General features: G+C 41.9%; 1 protein-coding gene across 2 annotated transcripts in view; it reads right to left on the bottom strand.

Moving 5' to 3' along the window:
- PLD4 (phospholipase D family member 4) overlaps positions 1-19,627 on the bottom strand; it is a 38,916-nt gene that overhangs the window by 1,631 nt on the left and 17,658 nt on the right. The window contains exons 2-9 of one of the 2 annotated variants that reach the window (XM_044661894.1): positions 16,446-16,681; positions 14,708-14,891; positions 11,964-12,084; positions 10,318-10,445; positions 7,710-7,910; positions 4,595-4,734; positions 2,293-2,458; positions 1,066-1,162 (exon numbers count right to left, since the gene is read on the bottom strand). In XM_044661894.1, the coding sequence (XP_044517829.1) occupies positions 1,066-1,162; positions 2,293-2,458; positions 4,595-4,734; positions 7,710-7,910; positions 10,318-10,445; positions 11,964-12,084; positions 14,708-14,891; positions 16,446-16,681 (1,273 nt within the window). The remainder of the gene's footprint in view (positions 1-1,065; positions 1,163-2,292; positions 2,459-4,594; positions 4,735-7,709; positions 7,911-10,317; positions 10,446-11,963; positions 12,085-14,707; positions 14,892-16,445; positions 16,682-19,627) is intronic. The other variant, XM_044661895.1, reaches the window with a different exon arrangement.

Genomic DNA, 19,627 nt, shown 5'->3' with positions numbered 1-19,627 from the left:
CTTTCTCCAATCTGTCTCAGCCAGGCACAGAGTGACCCTATCTCCTTCCTTTCCCTCAGCTCAACTGGATTCACCTCAGCTTTCAGGCTTTCCACTTGTCACTCTACCATTAGAGGACTGGTTGAAGGAACTGGGAATGTTTAGCCTGGATAAAGAAAGGCTTAGAAACAATGATAGCAGACTGAGGGCTTTTCATGTTGAAGAGGGACTGGGGAGAGAGAGATCTCAGGGTAATAGAAAGAAAAACATCCAAATTATCAGCTGCCTAAAAATGGAATGAGTAAACAGTAAGCTCCCTGTCACTGGATACTGTATGGCCCCTTGTCTGGAATGTTGTAGAGGGAATTCCATTAGGATCAGGGTTCTGGACTGGAACTGAAAGAACTGGACACTATTGAGGTCCTTTGCAGCTCTGAGATGCCCCAATGGCAGGGTAGCCAAGTCCAACCCCAGGCATGGGCATTTCAGGGTGGCTTGGGCTGGGGTGATGGTTCTAAGCAGCTTTGTCTGTCCTTGGGATCTCAGGGCCATCCAAACAAGCCCACTTGGGAATGTAGACTCTAAGCCAGGGGTCGGCAACGTATGGCTCTTGAGCCATATTTGGCTCTTTTGAGGGCCACATATGGCTCTTTCTGCAGGAGCCATAAAGTCCATTTTTTTTTTCAGGCGCTGTTGCAGGAGCGTGCTCTGTGAGCACTGTACGGCTCTCATGAAGTTACATTTTAAAAAAATGTGGCGTTTATGGCTCTCATGGCCAAAAAGGTTGCCGACCCCTGCTCTAAGCAATCACCCTAATGCAAATATTAGTAATATGGAAATAGGTCTTGATCAATGATACATGTAAAACCCAGTGGAATTGTTTGTTGGCTATGGGAGGGGGTGGGAGGAGAGAAGGAAAAGAACACAAATCATGGAATCATGGAAAAATATTCTAAATTAATTAATTAAAAGTTTTCATTAAAAAACAAATAAAACCACTTGGCCATGTAGCCCAGATCCCACCGAGCCCCCCCCTTCCTCCAATCTCCCCTTTTCACTGCCCTCCCCCAAGTGGAGTGCTCTTACCCACATACGCCTTCTTTTCTGTGACTGCATACTTGCTGTGACTCACTCTGCTGAAAGGGATGTTGGAGTGGTTCCCCTCAGGGATGATGAATATTTTCTTTAAGGAATAGAGACAAAGCTGGGTAGTAGACTCAAGGGCAGGGGCCCCACTAATAGCAATCATAGGATCATACGTAGCCTTGGGGCCCCAAGAGATTATAGACATCATTAAGTCAAACTCCATCATTGAACAGATAAGGACACTGAGCCCCAGAAAGATTGGGTGATCTCCCTAAAGCCTCTCATCTAGTAAGTGACAAAGTTAGGTTTTAAACCCAAGACTTTATAGTTGGCGTCTAGCCCTCTTTCTCCACTCTAGCCACACGAAATTGAAGATGCTAGCATCTTTAAAACATTCACCAAGTGCTTGTGGTCTTATTTTGGGAGGATGGTTCTATGTGAGCATGCTCGTACAACAACGACCAGTATGGAAGTGTGTTTTGCCTGATAATAAAAATATATTTTTTTAAAGAAAAAGAAAACATCCACCCTCTAGCTTCCTGGTTCTTCTTAGCATCATGAGATTCTGGAAAGAGATAAGGAGATCTGGGATTTGAATGTCAGCTCTGTCACTTCCTAGCTATTGGACAATACATTTCCCCTCTCTGGACCTCAGTTTCTCTCTATATAAAATGGATATAACCATATCTGTCTTGCCTCCTTCCTTCCCTCGACTATTGTAAAGACTGAATGAGACCAAGAGGAGAAGTAGCACAGAGGTGGGGCTAATCATTCTGTTTCTACTATTACCACTACTACTACTAGCAGCTAGATGGCACTCTGAGGCTAGAGGCAGAGAAGACTCATCTTCCTGAATTCAAATCTGCCTTCAGACACTTACTAGCTGTGTGACCCTGGGCAAGTCACCACCCTATTTGCCTCAGTTTCCTTAAATGTTAAGTGAGCTGGAGAAAGAAATAGCAAACCACTCTAGTATCTTTGCTAAGAAAACCCTAAATGGAGTCAGGAAGAGTAGGACACAACTGAATGACTGAACAAGGTCTATCAGACTCTCACCCATTGCCTCTCTATCCAAGATGGCCCCAGAGTCACTGGAACTGAAGCCTAGCCCTCAGTTTCCCTTTCTGTATAAAATGATGGGGCTGGACTAGCTAGCTTATAAGGATCTTTCCAGATCTAGGACGCCACCAGTCAACAGGAGACTCGAAGGAGCCATCCCTCACTCACCACTTCTATGGTAATATTGGCCTGGGGGTTAGTGAAGGCCTGTAGGGACCTCAGGTATGGGAACATGGAAGGGTCTGAGTTCTTCCCGCAGCTGATGAGAAGACGAATTGGCACGTGCCGGTTGAAGGCCGCCTCCCTCAGAGCATTGTCAATGACTGGCCAGTACCTGGAGGAGAAGAGAAGAAATCACTGTTCTTCGGCAGCTCCCACATTCGTTCTCTTCTCTTTGGTCCTACACTCACTAGCCTAGTCTGGGGCTTCATCACCTCTCATCTGAACAACTGTAATATCCTTTTAGTTGGCCGCCTTTCTTCCTTCCTCTCCTCTCTCTGGTCCGTCCTGCCCACCCTAACGAAGCCAGCTTCCTAATGCACCACTAGGACTCTCGTTTTCCTACTCATGAACAATTCCCCACTTCCTACCAAATAAAGTATAAATTCTGATACTGGTATTCAGTCTAACCTCAACCTACCTTTCTAGGTCTTACCTCATATTACTTTCCATAAACAGATATCCCTTCTACATCACAACTTTCCCCGTCATGTTTTCGATATATCACGGGGCCAGTATAAAAAATTAAATGGGAACTTGGCGGGGTGGGGGGGAGTTTTATGAAAGCTGCAAACAATACTTGAAGGCCAGCAGAAGACACAGAAAAAGCTCAGAAACACAGAAATGCACAAAATATATGTATCACAGTGTTGTGTAATATCAATACGTTTTATCTTTTAATACCATAAGTATACATAATGTCCTGTTTTAAAGATAAAATAAGCAAAAAGTTAAAGTTTGAGAAAAGAACACAAAAGCCAGCAGATGACACACAAAGTTGGCTAGAAATGTTAACACTGATCTATATAGAGCCTCTGGCCAAATACTATACCTAAATTTTATAATAAAGTCCTGTAAATACTGCATAAAAGAAAAGGGAAAAAAATCAAACTTTTTCTCTTTTATGAAGGGAAGGCCAAAAAATTTTATGTGTGTTTTCTAGATCATTTCCCCTGTTTTTTTTAGACTGTTTTTTTGTTTTAATTTAATTTAATTTGTTGTTACATTTGAGTTCTGAACTGTCTTTCTCCCTCTCTTCCAATGCCTAGGCAAGTCAAAGTCATTTAATCTCATTTGTCTAGTCCTTTGCCCTTCTGTCATAGAGCTGTAACTAAGACAGAAAGTAAGGGTTTAAAAAAATTAATAATAAAATTAACAGGGAAAGGGCTAATGGTGACTAATGCTCTCCAAGTGTTGTCTGAGCCTTCCAAAGCCTGCTATATGCTTGAACAAAATTAATAAAGCTTCATTTCCATTTACTCAGTCCTCTATTCAAGAACCCTGTAGAACTAAATCCATATCCTTCAACCTGGCGTCTGAGGCTATCCACCATTTAATCCCAAGCAACCTTTCCAACCGAGCACTCAATCTTAACTACAGTCAGGAAGTTCTTGCTGTCTCTCAAATATTCCTTTCATTCTCCTGCCTCCCTTTCTCTGCTTCTGCAATTCAAAGTCCCTGTGATATCTTCTTTTTTCCCACCTATATGAATCCTACCTGTCCTTCTAGACCAACTTCCAATTCTGTCTCTCCCAAGAAGCCTGTATAAGATCTCCACATCCCATTCCAAGTTTTCCTGTCCCTGACTTCCTCCAACAAGTTAGGGTAGCTTGAAGACATAGCATAGAGAGCCAAATTTGGATTCAAATTCTGCTGTAGACACTTACTAGCTGTGTGACCCTGGGCAAGTCACTCAACCTCTATAATCCTCAGTGTCCCCATTTGTAAAATGGGGATAATAATAACAGCACCTACTTTCCAGGGTTGCTGTGAAGATGAAATATTTTTTTAAGCCCTTACCTTCCGTCCTGGAGTCAATACTGTGTATTGGCTCCAAGGCAGAAGAGTGGTAAGGGTAGGCAATGGGGGTTAAGTGACTTGCCCAGGGTCACACGGCTGGGAAGTGTCTGAGGCCAGATTTGAACCTAGGACCTCCCGTCTCTAGGCCTGGTTCTCAATCCACTGAGCTACTCAGATGCTCCCAAGATGAAATAATTTTTATAGCTTTATAAATGCTAGCTATCATTCTACCTAACTGGCACTTTAACCCCCAATGCCTGGTATTACTGACTTTAGGTGGGCAAGTCTAGTGTTGCCAGTCAGATCATGAGCTCCTCAAAGCAAAACCTATTTTTCTCCTCCTCAGTCTTCCTACTGACCAGGGTCTCACTGAGGTCTGAGATTCTACCCAGGGCTGGGAGCTTTTTCCTCCTTCCTCCATCAGGTAACCCTGAAAGATGACCATCCATACTTGAATGGGTGTTGGAAGCGGCTGGTGGGGAAATATTCCATCACAGAAGCATAGAAGAAATCTTTGGCATCTCTAATCAAACTTAGCAGAGCATCTAGGTCTCGGGTCCGGCCTTTGGGGCAGAGTACAGGTGGCGAGGCCTGAAGAGCAGAGAGAAGATGTGAGTGAGAATGTCCTGCCCTCCTGGAGCCTAGCAAAATGCTCAAGTTGCAAGAATCTTTACAACTCTCTAGTATAGGTATGCTTAACTTTTGGAGGGTCCTGGATCTCTGTGGCAGTTTGGTGAAGCCCATAGACCCCTACCCAGAATAATATTTTAATTGCATAAAATAAAAGACAGAATTACAAAAGAAGCCAAGTAGAAATATAAAGATAATAAAGATATATGTGTAAAGATGAAATGAAGATGTATGATAGAGTTTCTTCCCCTCCCATCCACATTCGCAGACCCCTAGAATTAAGAGCTCCTGCTCTAGTCATAGGCAGTAATAACTTCCTGGCACTGAGAAGAGAAGACAGCTTTAAGCATGTGGACAGAGGAGGGCATCCGTTTTATCCTGAGGTAGTGGATGGCCAGTTGTCAGTCTCCAGGGCTGGAAGTTTCCACATTAATCTCAGATTAATCTTCCCAAATCCCATGTCTGATCATACTTCTCCCCTCTTCTTCCATAGCTTCCCATGGCCCAGGATAGGCTCAAAAGGATTAGAGTTGGACTGTGGAGAACATCTAGTCCAACTCCTATATAGGACACGTTTCACATATGGGGAGCCAGAGGACCAAAGACAGCAAGCAACTTGTATTGTTATGAATAAGATTAGATTAGCTAGTTATTAGGAATTAAGTTTTACCTAGCAGGAAGGAGCTGGAGCTGGGAATTCCAGGTTGGAGTGAAGGAGGAGGAAGTGTGTCTGTGCCCTGAGTGGGACTCCATTAGGGGTTAACACAAACTGTGGTTAGCCCTGGGAGCACTCAGAGTAAAAGGACATCTTGCATCCTGTTTTCCCCTGGGATCCTGTGTGTGGCATCTAGCAAAAGGACAAATCTACAGAGCCAAGGGAGGAAGAGAAGTTTGAAAGCTGGTGGACAGCGCTTCAAGCAAAACCTTCTCTACTTGGTACCTGAGACAACTTTAGCTCCTGGCATCCAGAGATCATCAGTGGATTGCAGTGAGAATCCCAAAGCCACAAAGCCCTAGCTGTACTCAAGCCTGGGGGGTTCCAGGTTTGAGGCAGAAACCCAGAGACTCCATTTACAGCTCCTTGGGCCCTGTTAGTTTAGATCACTTAGATTAGTGTAGTAGAATAAGTCCTTCCCTGTCCCTGTGGGTTTTGTTATTAGGTGTTAAGGTTTAAGAGTAGACATTCCTATCTCTCCTTTTGTTGTTCCTAATTAAACCCAGTTTCATCCTGTAACCTTGTCAGTTGAATTTAAGGCCTCTGGCCAGAGTGACAGTTGGCTGTTATTTTTCAGTTGGGAGTGACTTAGCTGTACAAGTCTTCAATGTTCAGTTTTAGTCTCTCTTAAATCCCAGAGTGTGTTCCCACAGACCCCTTAGTTAATTTATAATATCCCTGGTGACTCCATTACCTCACTTATATTTTCCTACAGTATATAGTATATAGAATTCATGAGAGCTAATGAGATCATTAAATGAAATAGTATAGAGGGAGAAAAAAAGAGAGCTTAGGATAGTCTTGAAGGATATCCATAGTACATGGTGAAGACCTCAATGAAGATCCAGCAAAAGAGACAGAGAAGGAGCAATTAGGCAAGTAGGAGAAGAACCAGGAATGAATAGTGTCATGAAAACCTAGAAAGAATAGAGTACCAAGAAGAGAGGGATTAACAGCTTCAAAGGCTGCAAAGAAGTCAAGAAGAAGGAAGAATGAGAAAAGGCCATTAGATTTGGCAATTAATTACCCTTATTCAATAAATGTCCATGGCTCCTATTAAGAAAAAAAAAAAAGACAAGGCCAGTGCCCAGGATTAGGAATGTGACAGTCTTTCTCTACACTGTTCTAAAACCACATCTGGTATATCATGTTCAGTTCTGGATGTCATTTTAGGAAAGATATTCATATATCATCAAATATCCAGTGGAAAGTGGGCAAGATGGTGGTGGATCTCTAGAGGATATGCCAGGAAATTTCTTTGAAGGAGCAGAGGTACTTAGACTGAAGAAAAGAAGTTCTCACAGGGGCCTGGTGGTCATCTTCAAAGATGTCTGGGCTTGTTCATTGTAGCTTCCAGGGATAGGAAGGAAGGAAGGAAGAGGAGCAATGGGTGGAATTTCAATGAAACAAAGAGAGATGCTTGATATGAATAAAAGCTTCCTAACAGTGCCTAGCATATGTTAAGAACTGAATAAATACTTGTTGACCGACCAGTTATTGAATCTGTCCAATAGTAGAATTCATATAAACATCTATGCTTGACCATGATTATTTTTTTTTGTATGTCTATATCACAAGGCACTCCACCCCTTGACTTTGGGTATTTCCTCTGAGTGTTCTGCATGCCTGGAATGCTCTCTCTCCTCATTTCTGCCTATTGGCTTCCCTGGCTTCATTTAAGTCTCAACTAAAATCTTATTTTCTAGAGGAAATCTTTCCCAACTCCTCTTATTTCTAGATCCTTCCTATTCTTATTTTTCATATATGTGCATACACACACATATATATATATACATTTGTATGTCTGTGTGTGTGTGTGTATATATATATATATATATCGTGTGTGTGTGTGTGTGTGTGTGTGTGTGTGTCTTGAGAGATAGTGCATTCCCTTCACTGTTAGCTACCAAGGCCCAATCCAAGGCTGGATGATCATTTATTGGAGAGGCTATAGGGGAGATTCCCCAGTTAGATTAGGGTTGTCCTACATAGCCTCTGTGATTCCTTTCAACTTTGAGAGTTTCTGGCCCTCAGTTTCCTTCTCTGAAAAATAAGGGAGTATGCCTGGAGAAAAGATGAGGTCCTTTCCTTTCAATTGATGGACTCTGCTTGCCAAACCTGCTTAGCTAGGCCTTGTGTGGGGGCAGTCAACAAGCAGAGAAGCCAAGTACCTAAGAGGAAATCACCTCCTTCCAACTGTATCCTCCAGATTCTCACTTACAGAGAAATAGGCACTAGTGACCATGCCATCAAGTGTTCCCTGCAGGGGCTGATGCCAGTTGATGTTTGTGGAGTAGTTCTGGGGCCAGTGTTTGGGGACAGTGGTCCCAGGAACCCCCAGGACCCAGTAAGTCTGGAATGTCTTCTCAAGGTCGTATGCGAGGGAGCTACAGTTGTAGATCACAACACCAAGTTCCTTCACCTGCAGAAATCCATAGAGAGAGATAGAAAAAGATAGAGAGGTCCAGGATAATATCTGGTCCTGTGCACAAACCCTCCCAAGGCTTCAAGGTCCAGATGCAGCCCCACATCCCCTGGGAAGTCCTGTTGTGAACCCCCTGTCCCACAGTGATCTTGCCTCTCTCTTCTTAGACCAAGTCTTAGCTTTGGACCTTCCAGGTCCAGGCTAAGATTCTCTTTCTGACCCAAAACAGGGATCTCTCTGAGCATCTAGTCTGAGGAAGCATGTGAACTCACAGGATGAACCCAGCAAGGCATAACATAATCCTACATGTGAGGTTTATGGGTCCCTCCTTTGATGAAGGCCAGCTAGGTGATGCAGTGGATAGAGCAGGACCTGGAGTCAAGAAGATTTAATCTTCCTAAATTCAAATCTGATCTCAGACACTAGGTGTGTGGCCCTAGATAAGTCAATTAATCATGTGTGCCTCAGTTTCCTCATATGTAAAATGAGCTGGAGAAGGAAATGACAACTCTGCAATATCTTTGCCAAGAAAACTCCAAATGGGGTTACAAAGAGATGTACATGACTGTAAACAATCAAACAACACCATTTGACAAGATTATTTTTAAAGTACTTTAAGGTTTACAAAATACTTTCCTGACATAATACAGGTACCCCTTCCACATCATGACTTTCCCCATCACCGTTTCACTATATTGAGGGTCAGCATAAGAAATTAAATGGGAATTTTTGAGGAAGCTGCAGACAACATGCGAAAGCCAGTAAATAACAGAAAAAGTTTAGAAACACAGAATATATATGTGTAGTATTGTAAAAATCAGTATTTTATCTTTTATTGTGTTTGCTAAACCCAAAGATCCCAGCTTTTAGTACAAGAACCCACTATTTGACAAAAACTGCTGGGAAAATTGGAAAACAGTATGGGAGAGATTAGGTTTTTAGATCAACATCTCACGCCCTATCATCAAGATAAATTCAGAATGGGTGAATGACCTGAATGTAAAGAAGGAAACTATAAGTATATTAGGTGAGCACAGAATAGTATACTTGTTAGATCTTTGGGAAAGGAAGGAATTTAAGACCAAGCAGGAGATAGAGAACACTACAAAATGTAAAATGAATAATTTTGATTACATTAAATTAAAAAGGTTTTGAACAAACAAAACAAATGCAATCAAAATTAGAAGGGAAGCAACAAATTGGGAAAAAATCTTTATAACCAAAACCTCTGACAAAGGTCTAATTTCTCAAATTTATAAGGAGCTAAGTTAATCACACAATGTTTTATCTTTTAATACCATAAGTATACATAATGTCCTTTTTAAAGTCAAAATAAGTAAAAAGTTAAAGTGCGTGAAAAGATAACATAAAAGCAGATGACACACAAAGCCTCTACATTTCATAGAGATATCTTTAAAAGTCTAGTAGTTCATAAATGCACTTATGGTGGGTATTAAAAGCTCCCCATAATAGAAAAAGAAAAAAATTCAGACTTCTTCTCTGGTACAAAGGGACAAAAAATTTTACATGGATTTTTCAGATCACAAGGGCACACCCCTAACCCCTGTGATGTGGAAGGGATACATGGATTCTCAAAGGTAATGCAAAGATTACTTTTCCCATTTCCCAAAAGAGGAAACAGGCTCAGAGGGGGAAATGACTGACTCATGATAACAGAAGTAGTACCACCTGAACCCATGCCTTTTAATTACAAATCCAGTTTTGGATGAAGATGAGGGTGAGCATGAAGATGAGGATGTCCAATCTCCCAAACTGCCTCTTATTGCAGAATTCCTTGAAAGAGTAAGCTCTCAGGGGCAGCTAGGTGGTTCAGTGAATTGAAAGCCAGGTCTAAAGATGGGGAGGTCCTGAGTTCAAATATGGCTTCAGATATCTCCTAGCTATGTGACCCTGGGCACTTAACCCCCACTGCCTAGCCCTTACTGCTCTTCTTCCTTAAAACCAATGCACAGTACTGATTCTAAGATGGAAGGAAGGAAGGAGAGAAAGAAAGAAAGAAAGAAAGAAAGAAAGAAAGAAAGAAAGAAAGAAAAAGAAAGAGAGAAGAGTAAGCTCTCCTCATTTAAAATCAGATTCAACTGGCAAAAATTTGATCTACACAATTTCATGGCAGAAAGAGGTTGGATTTGGAGTCAGAAGACATAGAATGGAGTCCTAGATATGCTATTTATTAGGCCGGTCCCTCTCCCACAAACCTCAGTTCTTGTAATATGAGCAGTTGGGCTAAGGTTGCTTCTATCTCTAAATCGCCTAAAAACCTCACAGGAGCACATCTCCCCTATCTACATAGGGTATGAGGAAAGTCCTACCTGAGTCCCAGCTCTCCCTCCTCTTCTCTTTTCCCTCTGACTCTAAATGAAGTTTGCAGTGGGTAACAAATCACCTGTGTCAGGGACCGCCAGTCCATGTTGGCACTTCCCAGATACACGTGCTTCATGTCCACGATCCAGAACTTGGTATGCAGGACACCCTGGGTCAAGTGCTTCATTGGGATCTTCCTCACTTGTGCTCCTATTAGAGAATAGAGTAGGGCAGTGATGGGCAACCTTTTGATCTTGGTGTGTCAAAATTCGCCAAAAAAATGAGCATAACTCGGATGGTGTCACTTTGAGAAAAAAAAACATAATTTCTCAATATGTATAGTTTAAATAACAAAAATGTATAATTGTAATATATAACTGTATTTAATAAACCAAAATAGGTAAATTAATATAGGTAGAATTGTCATCTATAGTGCACAGAGTGTCTATACTACACTACAGCAAATGTTTCATCCTCGGCATGCGGTCCCATACGTCATCGAAAATGGCTATGCGTGTTGGTGCTGACACGTGTCATAGATTTGCCATCACCAGAGTAGGGTGTGGGTAAGGATCCCGAACATACTCAAATCCCTCCCTTAAGGAAGCATTCCACAAATATTAACATAACTGGGTATTCAGAAGCATCCATATTGATTTTCCTAAAGGCAAGAAAAAATATATCAAAAACCTGAATCTGAATAAAATTGGGGATTAGAGTGCAGAGAACTAGCATAATCTCTCTTTTTTTAAAGCCTTAACTTCTGTGTATTGGCTCCTAGGTGGAAGAGTGGTAAGGGTGGGCAATGGGGGTCAAGTGACTTGCCCAGGGTCACACAGCTGGGAAGTGTCTGAGGCTGGACTTGAACCTAGGACCTCCCGTCTCTAGGACTGACTCTCAATCCACTGAGCTACCCAGCTGCCCCTCATCATCTCTTCAACCTGAGAAAGAATGGCACTGTTGCAAGCTCTGAGCTGTTGGCCTGAACTTTGGTTATGATGGGAGTTTTGTCTTAGTCTGCAGAAGGAGAGATGAGAGATGGGGGAACTGATGGCATCCAAAGCAGCAATTGCTTTTGGTCTACGATGCAGATCAAGGTTGACAGAAAATAGGGTTATGGAAAGTAAGAAAATGTTTCTGCCCCTTCAAGAATTTTGATAGGGTTCTTGACCCTGCCACAGATTACAATGACCCCTTGTAAAAATGCAAAAAGTCATAGCAGATCCAATATGCTGGGAGAGAACTTTAGAGAGTACCGAGTCTGACCCCAACAGTTTACATATGGGGAAGCCAGAGCAGAAGCAGGACTGTCCCAAGGTCACCCAAATCAGTTAATGGCAATGGCTGAGCTGGGATAAAATTGTCCTGGTTGCCGTCTTCATTCTCTCTCAACCATGCTGCTCTACCCAGAAGCACCCAACTTCTGCCATAGGTGAACTGATTTGCAACAGTCTGAGGTTTTTACCCCATAGGATGAATCTTTTATTTTAACAGGATGTTTTAGAGGACCAATAAGCCTTTTTAATCAAAAAGGAGATCTGTGCTGGATGGGAAGCAGTTCAGAGAAGCTGGTCTTTCCCTCTCTTTTCTTCTCTTCCCCATGTATCAGGAAAGGCTTCTGGGAGGAAGGGGCATTCCCTGAGGGGTCTCCTAAATGCAACAGGAGGAGGACTTGACCCTAGCTGAGTGAGGTTGCCAGGGACTGAGGAAGACCCCTTAGGTTTCTACCTTTGCCCACAAGGACTTCCAGGTCAGTAGAATTTAAAGCCAGTGTTGGGTCACTTGTTGCAACGGTCAGAGAGACGTTCTGGGCCAGCAGAGTCTCCAGCTTCTCCAACAGTTCTTCCCCCTGCAGGGCAGAGCAGAAAGGAGCAATGACTTACTTACCAATCCAGGACAGCTCTGTAGGGGAAAGCCATCCAGGCAGCCTTAGGCCATTCCAGATCAGAGCTCAAAATGCCTTTCTTGTTCCCTTATTAAAATCCCACCCGGCCTCAGACCTCCTTGATAAGAATCAAAAATTTCTCCCAGGGAACTCTCATGAGTTATGCCTTTGGTCACTTGGCTGGGCATTTTATTCTATATACTGGGCTAAGGGGATATTCTACCATGTAAATCTCATTTGCAGAAGCCAGCAGCAAGCTCCCTGAAGGCAGTCCCAGACTGGGGACTCCTGGAAGCAAGAACTGGATCTGTCCTTATTTTCTGTGTTATAACAACGGAGCTGACTATGAGGACTTGGAATTGAGCTGAATTTAAATGAAACTCTGAGAGGGAAGGATGAGATGAGACTGAAGATTCCAAAGAGTCTTCAAGAGAATAGAAATTAGGTCAGCTGGCACTCAGCAGATAGAGAACCAGACCTCAAAACGGGAAGGTCCTGAATTCAAATCTGACCTCAGACACTTCTAGCTATATAGCCCTGAGCAAGTCACTTAACAACAGTCGTCTACCTCTTACAGCTCTTTTGCCTTGGAACCAATACTTAGTAAGGATTTTTATGAGAGAGATGGCGACAGAGGCAGAAAAAGAACAGGAACTGAGGAAATTGGAACAAGTGGTTAATTTGAGGAACTGAGTTAATTGTATACCAATTCTGTCTTATGACTCAATCCTGGATTTAGTTCAATTTCCTTTCTTTTCTTTCTTTCTTTCTTTTTCCCCCCCAACCCTTACCTTCTGTCTTAGAATTGATACTAAGTATTGGTTCTAAGGCAGAAGAGTAGTAAGGGCTAGGCAATGGGGGTTAAGTGACTTGTCCAGGGTCACACAGCTAGGAAAAGTCAGAGGCCATATTTGAACCCAGGACCTCCTGTCTCTAGGCCTGACTCTCTATCCACTGAGCCACCTGGTTTTCCCTTCAATTCTCTTTCTATTCAATTATGGGGTTATTCCAAATCCTGTCTTGTGAGAAAATTTTTTTCAATTGTGGGAATTGGGAGAAAAATCTTATTGCATGGTTTGAATTCAGCTCTGCCCGGCTGGGAAGTTGGAGCTCCCCTAAAAATTGCTTAGAAACTCTTAACTAAGGACTGAGGTGATGCTGGCCAGAAACCATCCAAGGTCTGAAGCAAAGAGTTTTCTTACAATTACACATTTCAAGCAACCTGTATGTCTAATCTGAAAACTGGCTCCATGTTGATCAATCACTTATTGTTTCCAGGTTCTTCTGATTGTTTACACACTCTCAGGGGGAGTGAGACACCTTTTTTTCCTGTTTTTAGAGAAATACACTTCAATCCCAATCCCCCACCCAACTTGGGAAGTCCCAAATAGTGCTTCCAATTAGAAATCAAATCACCTACTTTAGCATCATGATTTGTTTTCTTTTAATTAATTGGCCTCATTTGTTATTTTTCATGTATAAAAAATCTGTCTGTCCCTGTATTTGGGGTCCAGCCCTAAGCGGAGGAAAGAGGCAAGCCCTGATTTGTTGGACAATTGGCACACATCACTTCATAGATGGAAAAGCTCAGAAACTTGAATCTTCGTTTCCTCAGTCATTCATCTCATCTTTCCCCTCCCACAGATCCATGGAGAATGGTTGGGTGCCACGACCAACTCACAGACCCTGACAACTCTGCCATTCATAATAGCCGACGGCTACAAAGCCAGTGATGCCAGTTCTGAGCAGTGGCCTCAGAATGGGGAAAGGCTGCGTTCCCGTCCCGCCTCTTTCATCTGCTGTGCTCTCTGGCCATGTCACTTAATCTCACTGACCCTCACTTATATAAATTAAACTAAAAAGATCTATATCGTCGTAGTAGGTAAGGAACAAGGACGATAATGTATATAAAAGGGCTTTGCCAAGGGACAGCTAGATAGCACAGTGCATAGAGCTCTGGAGATGGAAGATAGGTTCAAATCTGACCTCAGACACTTCCCAGCTGTGTGACCCTGGGCAAGTCACTTGACCCCCATTGCCTACCCTTTCCACTCTTCTGCTTTGGAGCCAATACACAGTATTGACTCCAAGACGGAAGGTAAGGATTAAAAAAAAAAAACCAAATAAATAAATTAAACTAAAAAGATCTATATCTTCCTAGCAGGTAAGGAACAAGGATGATAATGTATAAAAAAGTGCTTTGCCAAGGGATAGCTAGATAGCACAGTGCATAGAGCTCTGGAGATGGAAGATAGGTTCAAATCTGGCTTCAGACACTTCCTAGCTGGGTGACTCTGGGAAAGTCACTTAACTCCCATTGCCTACTCCTAATTGCTTTTCTGCCTTGGAACTGATCCTTAGTATGATTCTAAGATAGAAGGTAGAGGTAGTTTTTTTTAGTGCTTTGCCAATCTTAAATTGGCATACATAAATGATGGCTATTATTAGAATTCCACAACCTCCCCTCCCAGCCAACCTTTTTTTTTTCTGGACTTTTAAAGTGGCTTCAGGGAAAGGACCCCCAAGGTCCCAGGATATTCTTCTTCCCAATTCATGGCCCTACCCGCAGTCTACTTGGTGCACATACCGGTCGGGAAGAAGAATCATTGATACCAATATCAAGCCCTGTGAGGGACCAATAGTAAGAGGCAACATGGACACTCTCCTGAGCAGAATCCAGGAGCTCCATCCAGGACTGGATCAGGGGCTGAGCTGCTGGGCTGGCAGATAGGTAGGGCAGGTCCTCAGGAATGCTCTCCACCAGGACAAACCTGCAACAGAAAGAGCCTGGATTGAATAAAAGTTGGCCCCACATCCTCAGGGTTTATTCAGGGACACACAGGAGTCCCCAGGTCAGACTCCTATGGAGCTTTGTCTCTCTTCTCTCCCGAGCCCAGATCCATCATCAGGGCCACAGGGTCTAGAATGAAGGGGAAGATAGGGCTACTTCCTCCTTGGCCAGACACCATCAAGAGTACTGTGTACAATTAAGGGGACTGCATGTTTAGAAGAGACACTGACCCACTGCCCACTAGAGGAGAGGAGGCAGCTTGGGGAGAAGTCTAGAGACCTCAACTCAAACTCAAACCTCAACTATGGCTGAAGAAACTATGGGTGTATATTCTGGGTAAAAGAAGACTTAGGGGGAGGCATGGTTATGATCTTCAAGCATTTGAAGGTGTGTCATGGAGAAAATGAATTAGACTTCTTCTTGGGCAAAACTAAGAAAAAAGTTACAAGCAAGCATATTTTAACTCTATATTAAAAAGATATCTTAACAATTAATGCTATCCCCAAATGGAATAGGCTGCTTTGGGTGATATTATGGTTAAGTGAAAGCGACAGGGGTGGCTTCAAAGGATCTGGGTTCCAATCTCAGCTCTGCTCCCTACTATCTCTTTGACATTGGGCAAGTATGAAAATAAGGAGATAGAAATTAATGATTTTTAAAGCCCTCTACAATTCTAAATCCCATGAACTTTTGAGGTCTAGAGCCTGACAAGATCCCACGAAGCTTTCGGATTCTATGATTCTGGTATGATCGCCTGGAGACGGGGAACAGACTTCAAGGGGATCAAAGGTAGGATTTTAGGAATTGAGGCAGATGGGGGTGGGTGAAGGGATGTAGATCCCTTGGATGTAGATCCAAGAGTTATGGACTTTTCCAACACCTCTCATATCAAACTAGAATCTAGATTACCTGCTATCCTTTGTCATGACTGGGAAAAGTTGATGAACCCAAACTCAAAAAAAATTTTTTTAAGTATTTTTCCATGGTTACATGATTCATGTTGTCTCCCTCCCCTCTTCCTTCCCCTCTCCTAGAGCTGACAAGCAATTCCACTGCTGAACCTAAACTTTTACATCTTATTGTTCAGATCCCTTGGGTGATAGAGTGGTATAGGAGAAAAATTCTGGGTTTAGAATAAACAGAGGTCTGGATTCAAATTCTGATACTTAATAGCTTTGTGACTATGGACAAATTCTTTAATATATCAAAACCATTTCTTACACACCATTTGTCCAAAACATATAGTTATCCTTTCCACATCATAACTCATCCTATTGCATTTTCGATTTCTCACAAATTGGAATAAGAAATTAAATGAGAATTTTGAGGGACTTCTGCAGAAGCCATAGTCAATACACAAAGGCCAGCAGATGACACAGGAAAAATTTAGAAACTCAGAAATGCATGCCTATATGGTGGGATAATCATGTTAAAAATACTTTATCCAGTTGCTGTGAGGATCAAATGAGTCAATGTTAGCAAAGAGCTTTGTATACATTAAATTATTATAGAAATATCAATAATTAGTACTTACTTGCATGCATCCATATAGCTCCAGGCCTCCTCTTCCATTTCTTTCTCTTCCAACTCTCCTCCATTTGATTGTCCCTGCTCAGTGAATGTCTTTTTGTTGCTCCATGGCCCGTAGATCAGGTCTTCTTCCTTTTCTACCTCCAAATTCAGGACTGGAGGGAGAATGACAGGCCTTAGGAAGTGCGTGAAGACTATAGCCAGGAGCCAAGTCACAGATAGTGCTCCTACAATCTGGACCTAGATAAAAGTTTGGAAGAGGAGCAGAGGGGGAAGGAAAAGAGAAATATAATGTACAGAGAAACCAGAAGTTAGGGAATTTTCTGGTAAATCAGTCATACTGAGGTGTCAATGTTGGATAACAGTTTGAAGTGTTCTTTGATTTTCCCTTTGATGCAACAGAAAGTCTAAAGTCAAAGGACTAAGACTTTAATGATAGAACTTAGAGGATCATTGATCCTCTTGGACTTTTGAAGTAATATAGCCCAACTCCAGTCATCTAACTCAACTCCTTCATTTTACAGCTGAGGAAACAGAGTCCTTGAGGAGAAAAATGACTTGTCTAAGGTCAAAAAGGTTGAAAGTGGCAGGGTTGGAATTTGAATTCTGGTATTGAGTCAAAATCCAGAACTCTTTCCACTACACTGTAGGGCAGGGCCCCATCCTCCAGTGCCCTTGGCTTTATGCTCTTTAAGCAGTGTCTCAAAAGAGTCATTTCTTATATATCATTTATCCAAAGCGCATACAGTTATCTCTTCCATATCACAATTTTTATCACAGTTTCAATATATCACAGATTGGTATATGAAATTAAATGGAAATTTGAGGAGAGTTTTTTTTTAATTAAAAAAATTTTTTTATAACCCTTACCTTCCTTAGATTCAATAATATGTTTTGGTTCCAAGGCAGAAGAGTGGTGAGGGCTAGGCAATGGGGGTTAAGTGACTTGCCCAGGGTCACACAGCTAGGAAATATCTGAGACCAGATTTGAACGCAGGACCTCCCATCTCTAGGCCTGACTCTCAATCCACTGAGCTATGTTCTTGGGGGAAGTTTTGCAGAAGGCACAGATGACCCATGAAGGCCAGCAGAAAACACAGAAAAAGTTTAGAAGCTCAGAAATACATACTTAACCCAAAATTTATAGTAAGGTACTGTAAACACCCCATAAAGAAAAAGAAAAAAATGTAGACTTCTTCTTTAGTATGAAGGGAGGGTCAAAAGTTTTTACATAGATTTTCCAGATCACAGGGCAGGAGCTGTGCCTCTAACCACCATGATACTTGATATGGAAGGTATAACTATATTTACTGGCCAAATGGTAAAGTGACAGATTCGTGTTATTATCACAAAACTTTCCTTATCAAAGCTTTTCTACTTCTTGAAACCTTTAAACTTAAAAAAAAAAGATTCTCTTCCTGCTTCTCCCCACATCCTGCTTCTCTAGCCCCCAGCCCTTTTGTTGTCCCCATCTTTTGTCCCTTCACCATCATCTTCTCAGAGCCAGCAGATGGGACTGGAGATGGCAGGGTGGTCAGGTAGAGACAAAAGACATTTTATACCCTCTGTGATATCACTTCGGTTGGAAAATACCACCGCCACATACTACCCGAGTTAAGACCCACCCTGCTGATGGTGCAACAGACCCAGCACCCTCATTTAACAGATGAAGAACCTGAGGCTCAAAGGGGTTAATGTGGTTTGCCAAAAGTCACAAATGCAGTTTCCTTTGAAGCTTAAATCAAATCATACCTCCTATATGAGGCCTTTCCCAATTTCTCCAGCTAAAGGACTAATAAGTCCTTTCCCTTACAAAACTAGGGGGGCAACTACCGCCATGTTCCTAAAACTCACTCACCCCCACTGGTGGTGCTATGGTGAGGGGCAGCAAGAGAAGGAGATGGTGTGTGAAGAGATCTGAACATAAGTCCTGGGATGGTGGGTATGTCACCTTCCAACTAATCCTCAGTCTTTTTCTGTAAAATGGGGTCCTCCCTTCCTATGGTTGGGAAAATGGGATTTCTGCTATATCATCATCATTATAGTATGATGGGAAAATGGTCTCCATAAACTTAACCTAACCCCTTAACAGTCTTGCTATGCTATTGCTATACTATCTATACTATCTACCCCTATCTAAGGAGGGAAAAAGGAAAATATGAACAAGGGAAAAAAACAGGTTTTGGAATAAAATACAAACATCATAACATGCAACAAATTATCACAGAAATTCCAAAACTGCAACAATTATAAGTTGCCATCACTATCCCTATAGCATGCAATGCAAACATCTTTGAAACACATCCAAAGCAAAAATGTAACAACCTACAGGTCTTCTAACACTTGCACCTAACTCATAACAAAAGAAATATGGTAAAACTCTATATGCAAAATGTCATAGAACTAAGTTTCCATGTTAGTACCTTACTTAAGCTAAGTTAGTGGTATTAATAATCCTAAATTCTATATTGTTAGTATATTAATTTCATTGTTAGTCATTAATATATGTACACTATACATATTCTTATAGACTATAGTGACTTTCCCTGACTAACTCTGTATTTCAAAATCCCTAAAGCTATCTTTCCCTAAGATGTTAGTAATTCTATTCTATGGGTTAGTAATATAATACAGGCTATCCACAATGCCTATTTACAGATGGAAGTTCCCTTGATGTCTACCAAATCAAAAAACAAACAATGGATCTTTTGATATGTTAGAGATCCTAGGATACCCTTCCCTTATATATAATACACATGTACATATAATACATATATACAGAAGGGACTCTCATTTATCTACATGAGGTCTATATCAAAAAGTGAACAATCAGTTTGTGTTGTGTCCAATGAACTAAAGTGTGCTGATGTATGCACATACTTACCCTTACTGCAAGGAGCTTCTGGCCCACTGGAGAATCATAATCCTCCTTGTTAGCCATATGTAGTGTGGCATGCAACTACCGTGTGATGTCTCATATGTACCATGTGTGTTTATAACATGATAGCTGCTCCACGGATTTCTTCCTTCCAGTCCTCTTCCTGTACAGTACTTAATAAAGATTACAACACTCTCGTGATTGTCCATTCCTTGGTGCCGCCTCTGCTGTAAATTTCTGCAGCTTCCAGCTTCTGTATTCTTCGTTTCTTCCTCTGTACTGCATGCATACTTGTCTGCTGTCTATCG

Source organism: Gracilinanus agilis, chromosome 2 (genome assembly GCF_016433145.1).
Source record: "Gracilinanus agilis isolate LMUSP501 chromosome 2, AgileGrace, whole genome shotgun sequence".
NCBI lineage: Eukaryota > Metazoa > Chordata > Mammalia > Didelphimorphia > Didelphidae > Gracilinanus > Gracilinanus agilis.
This window is presented reverse-complemented; position numbering and strand designations above follow the sequence as displayed.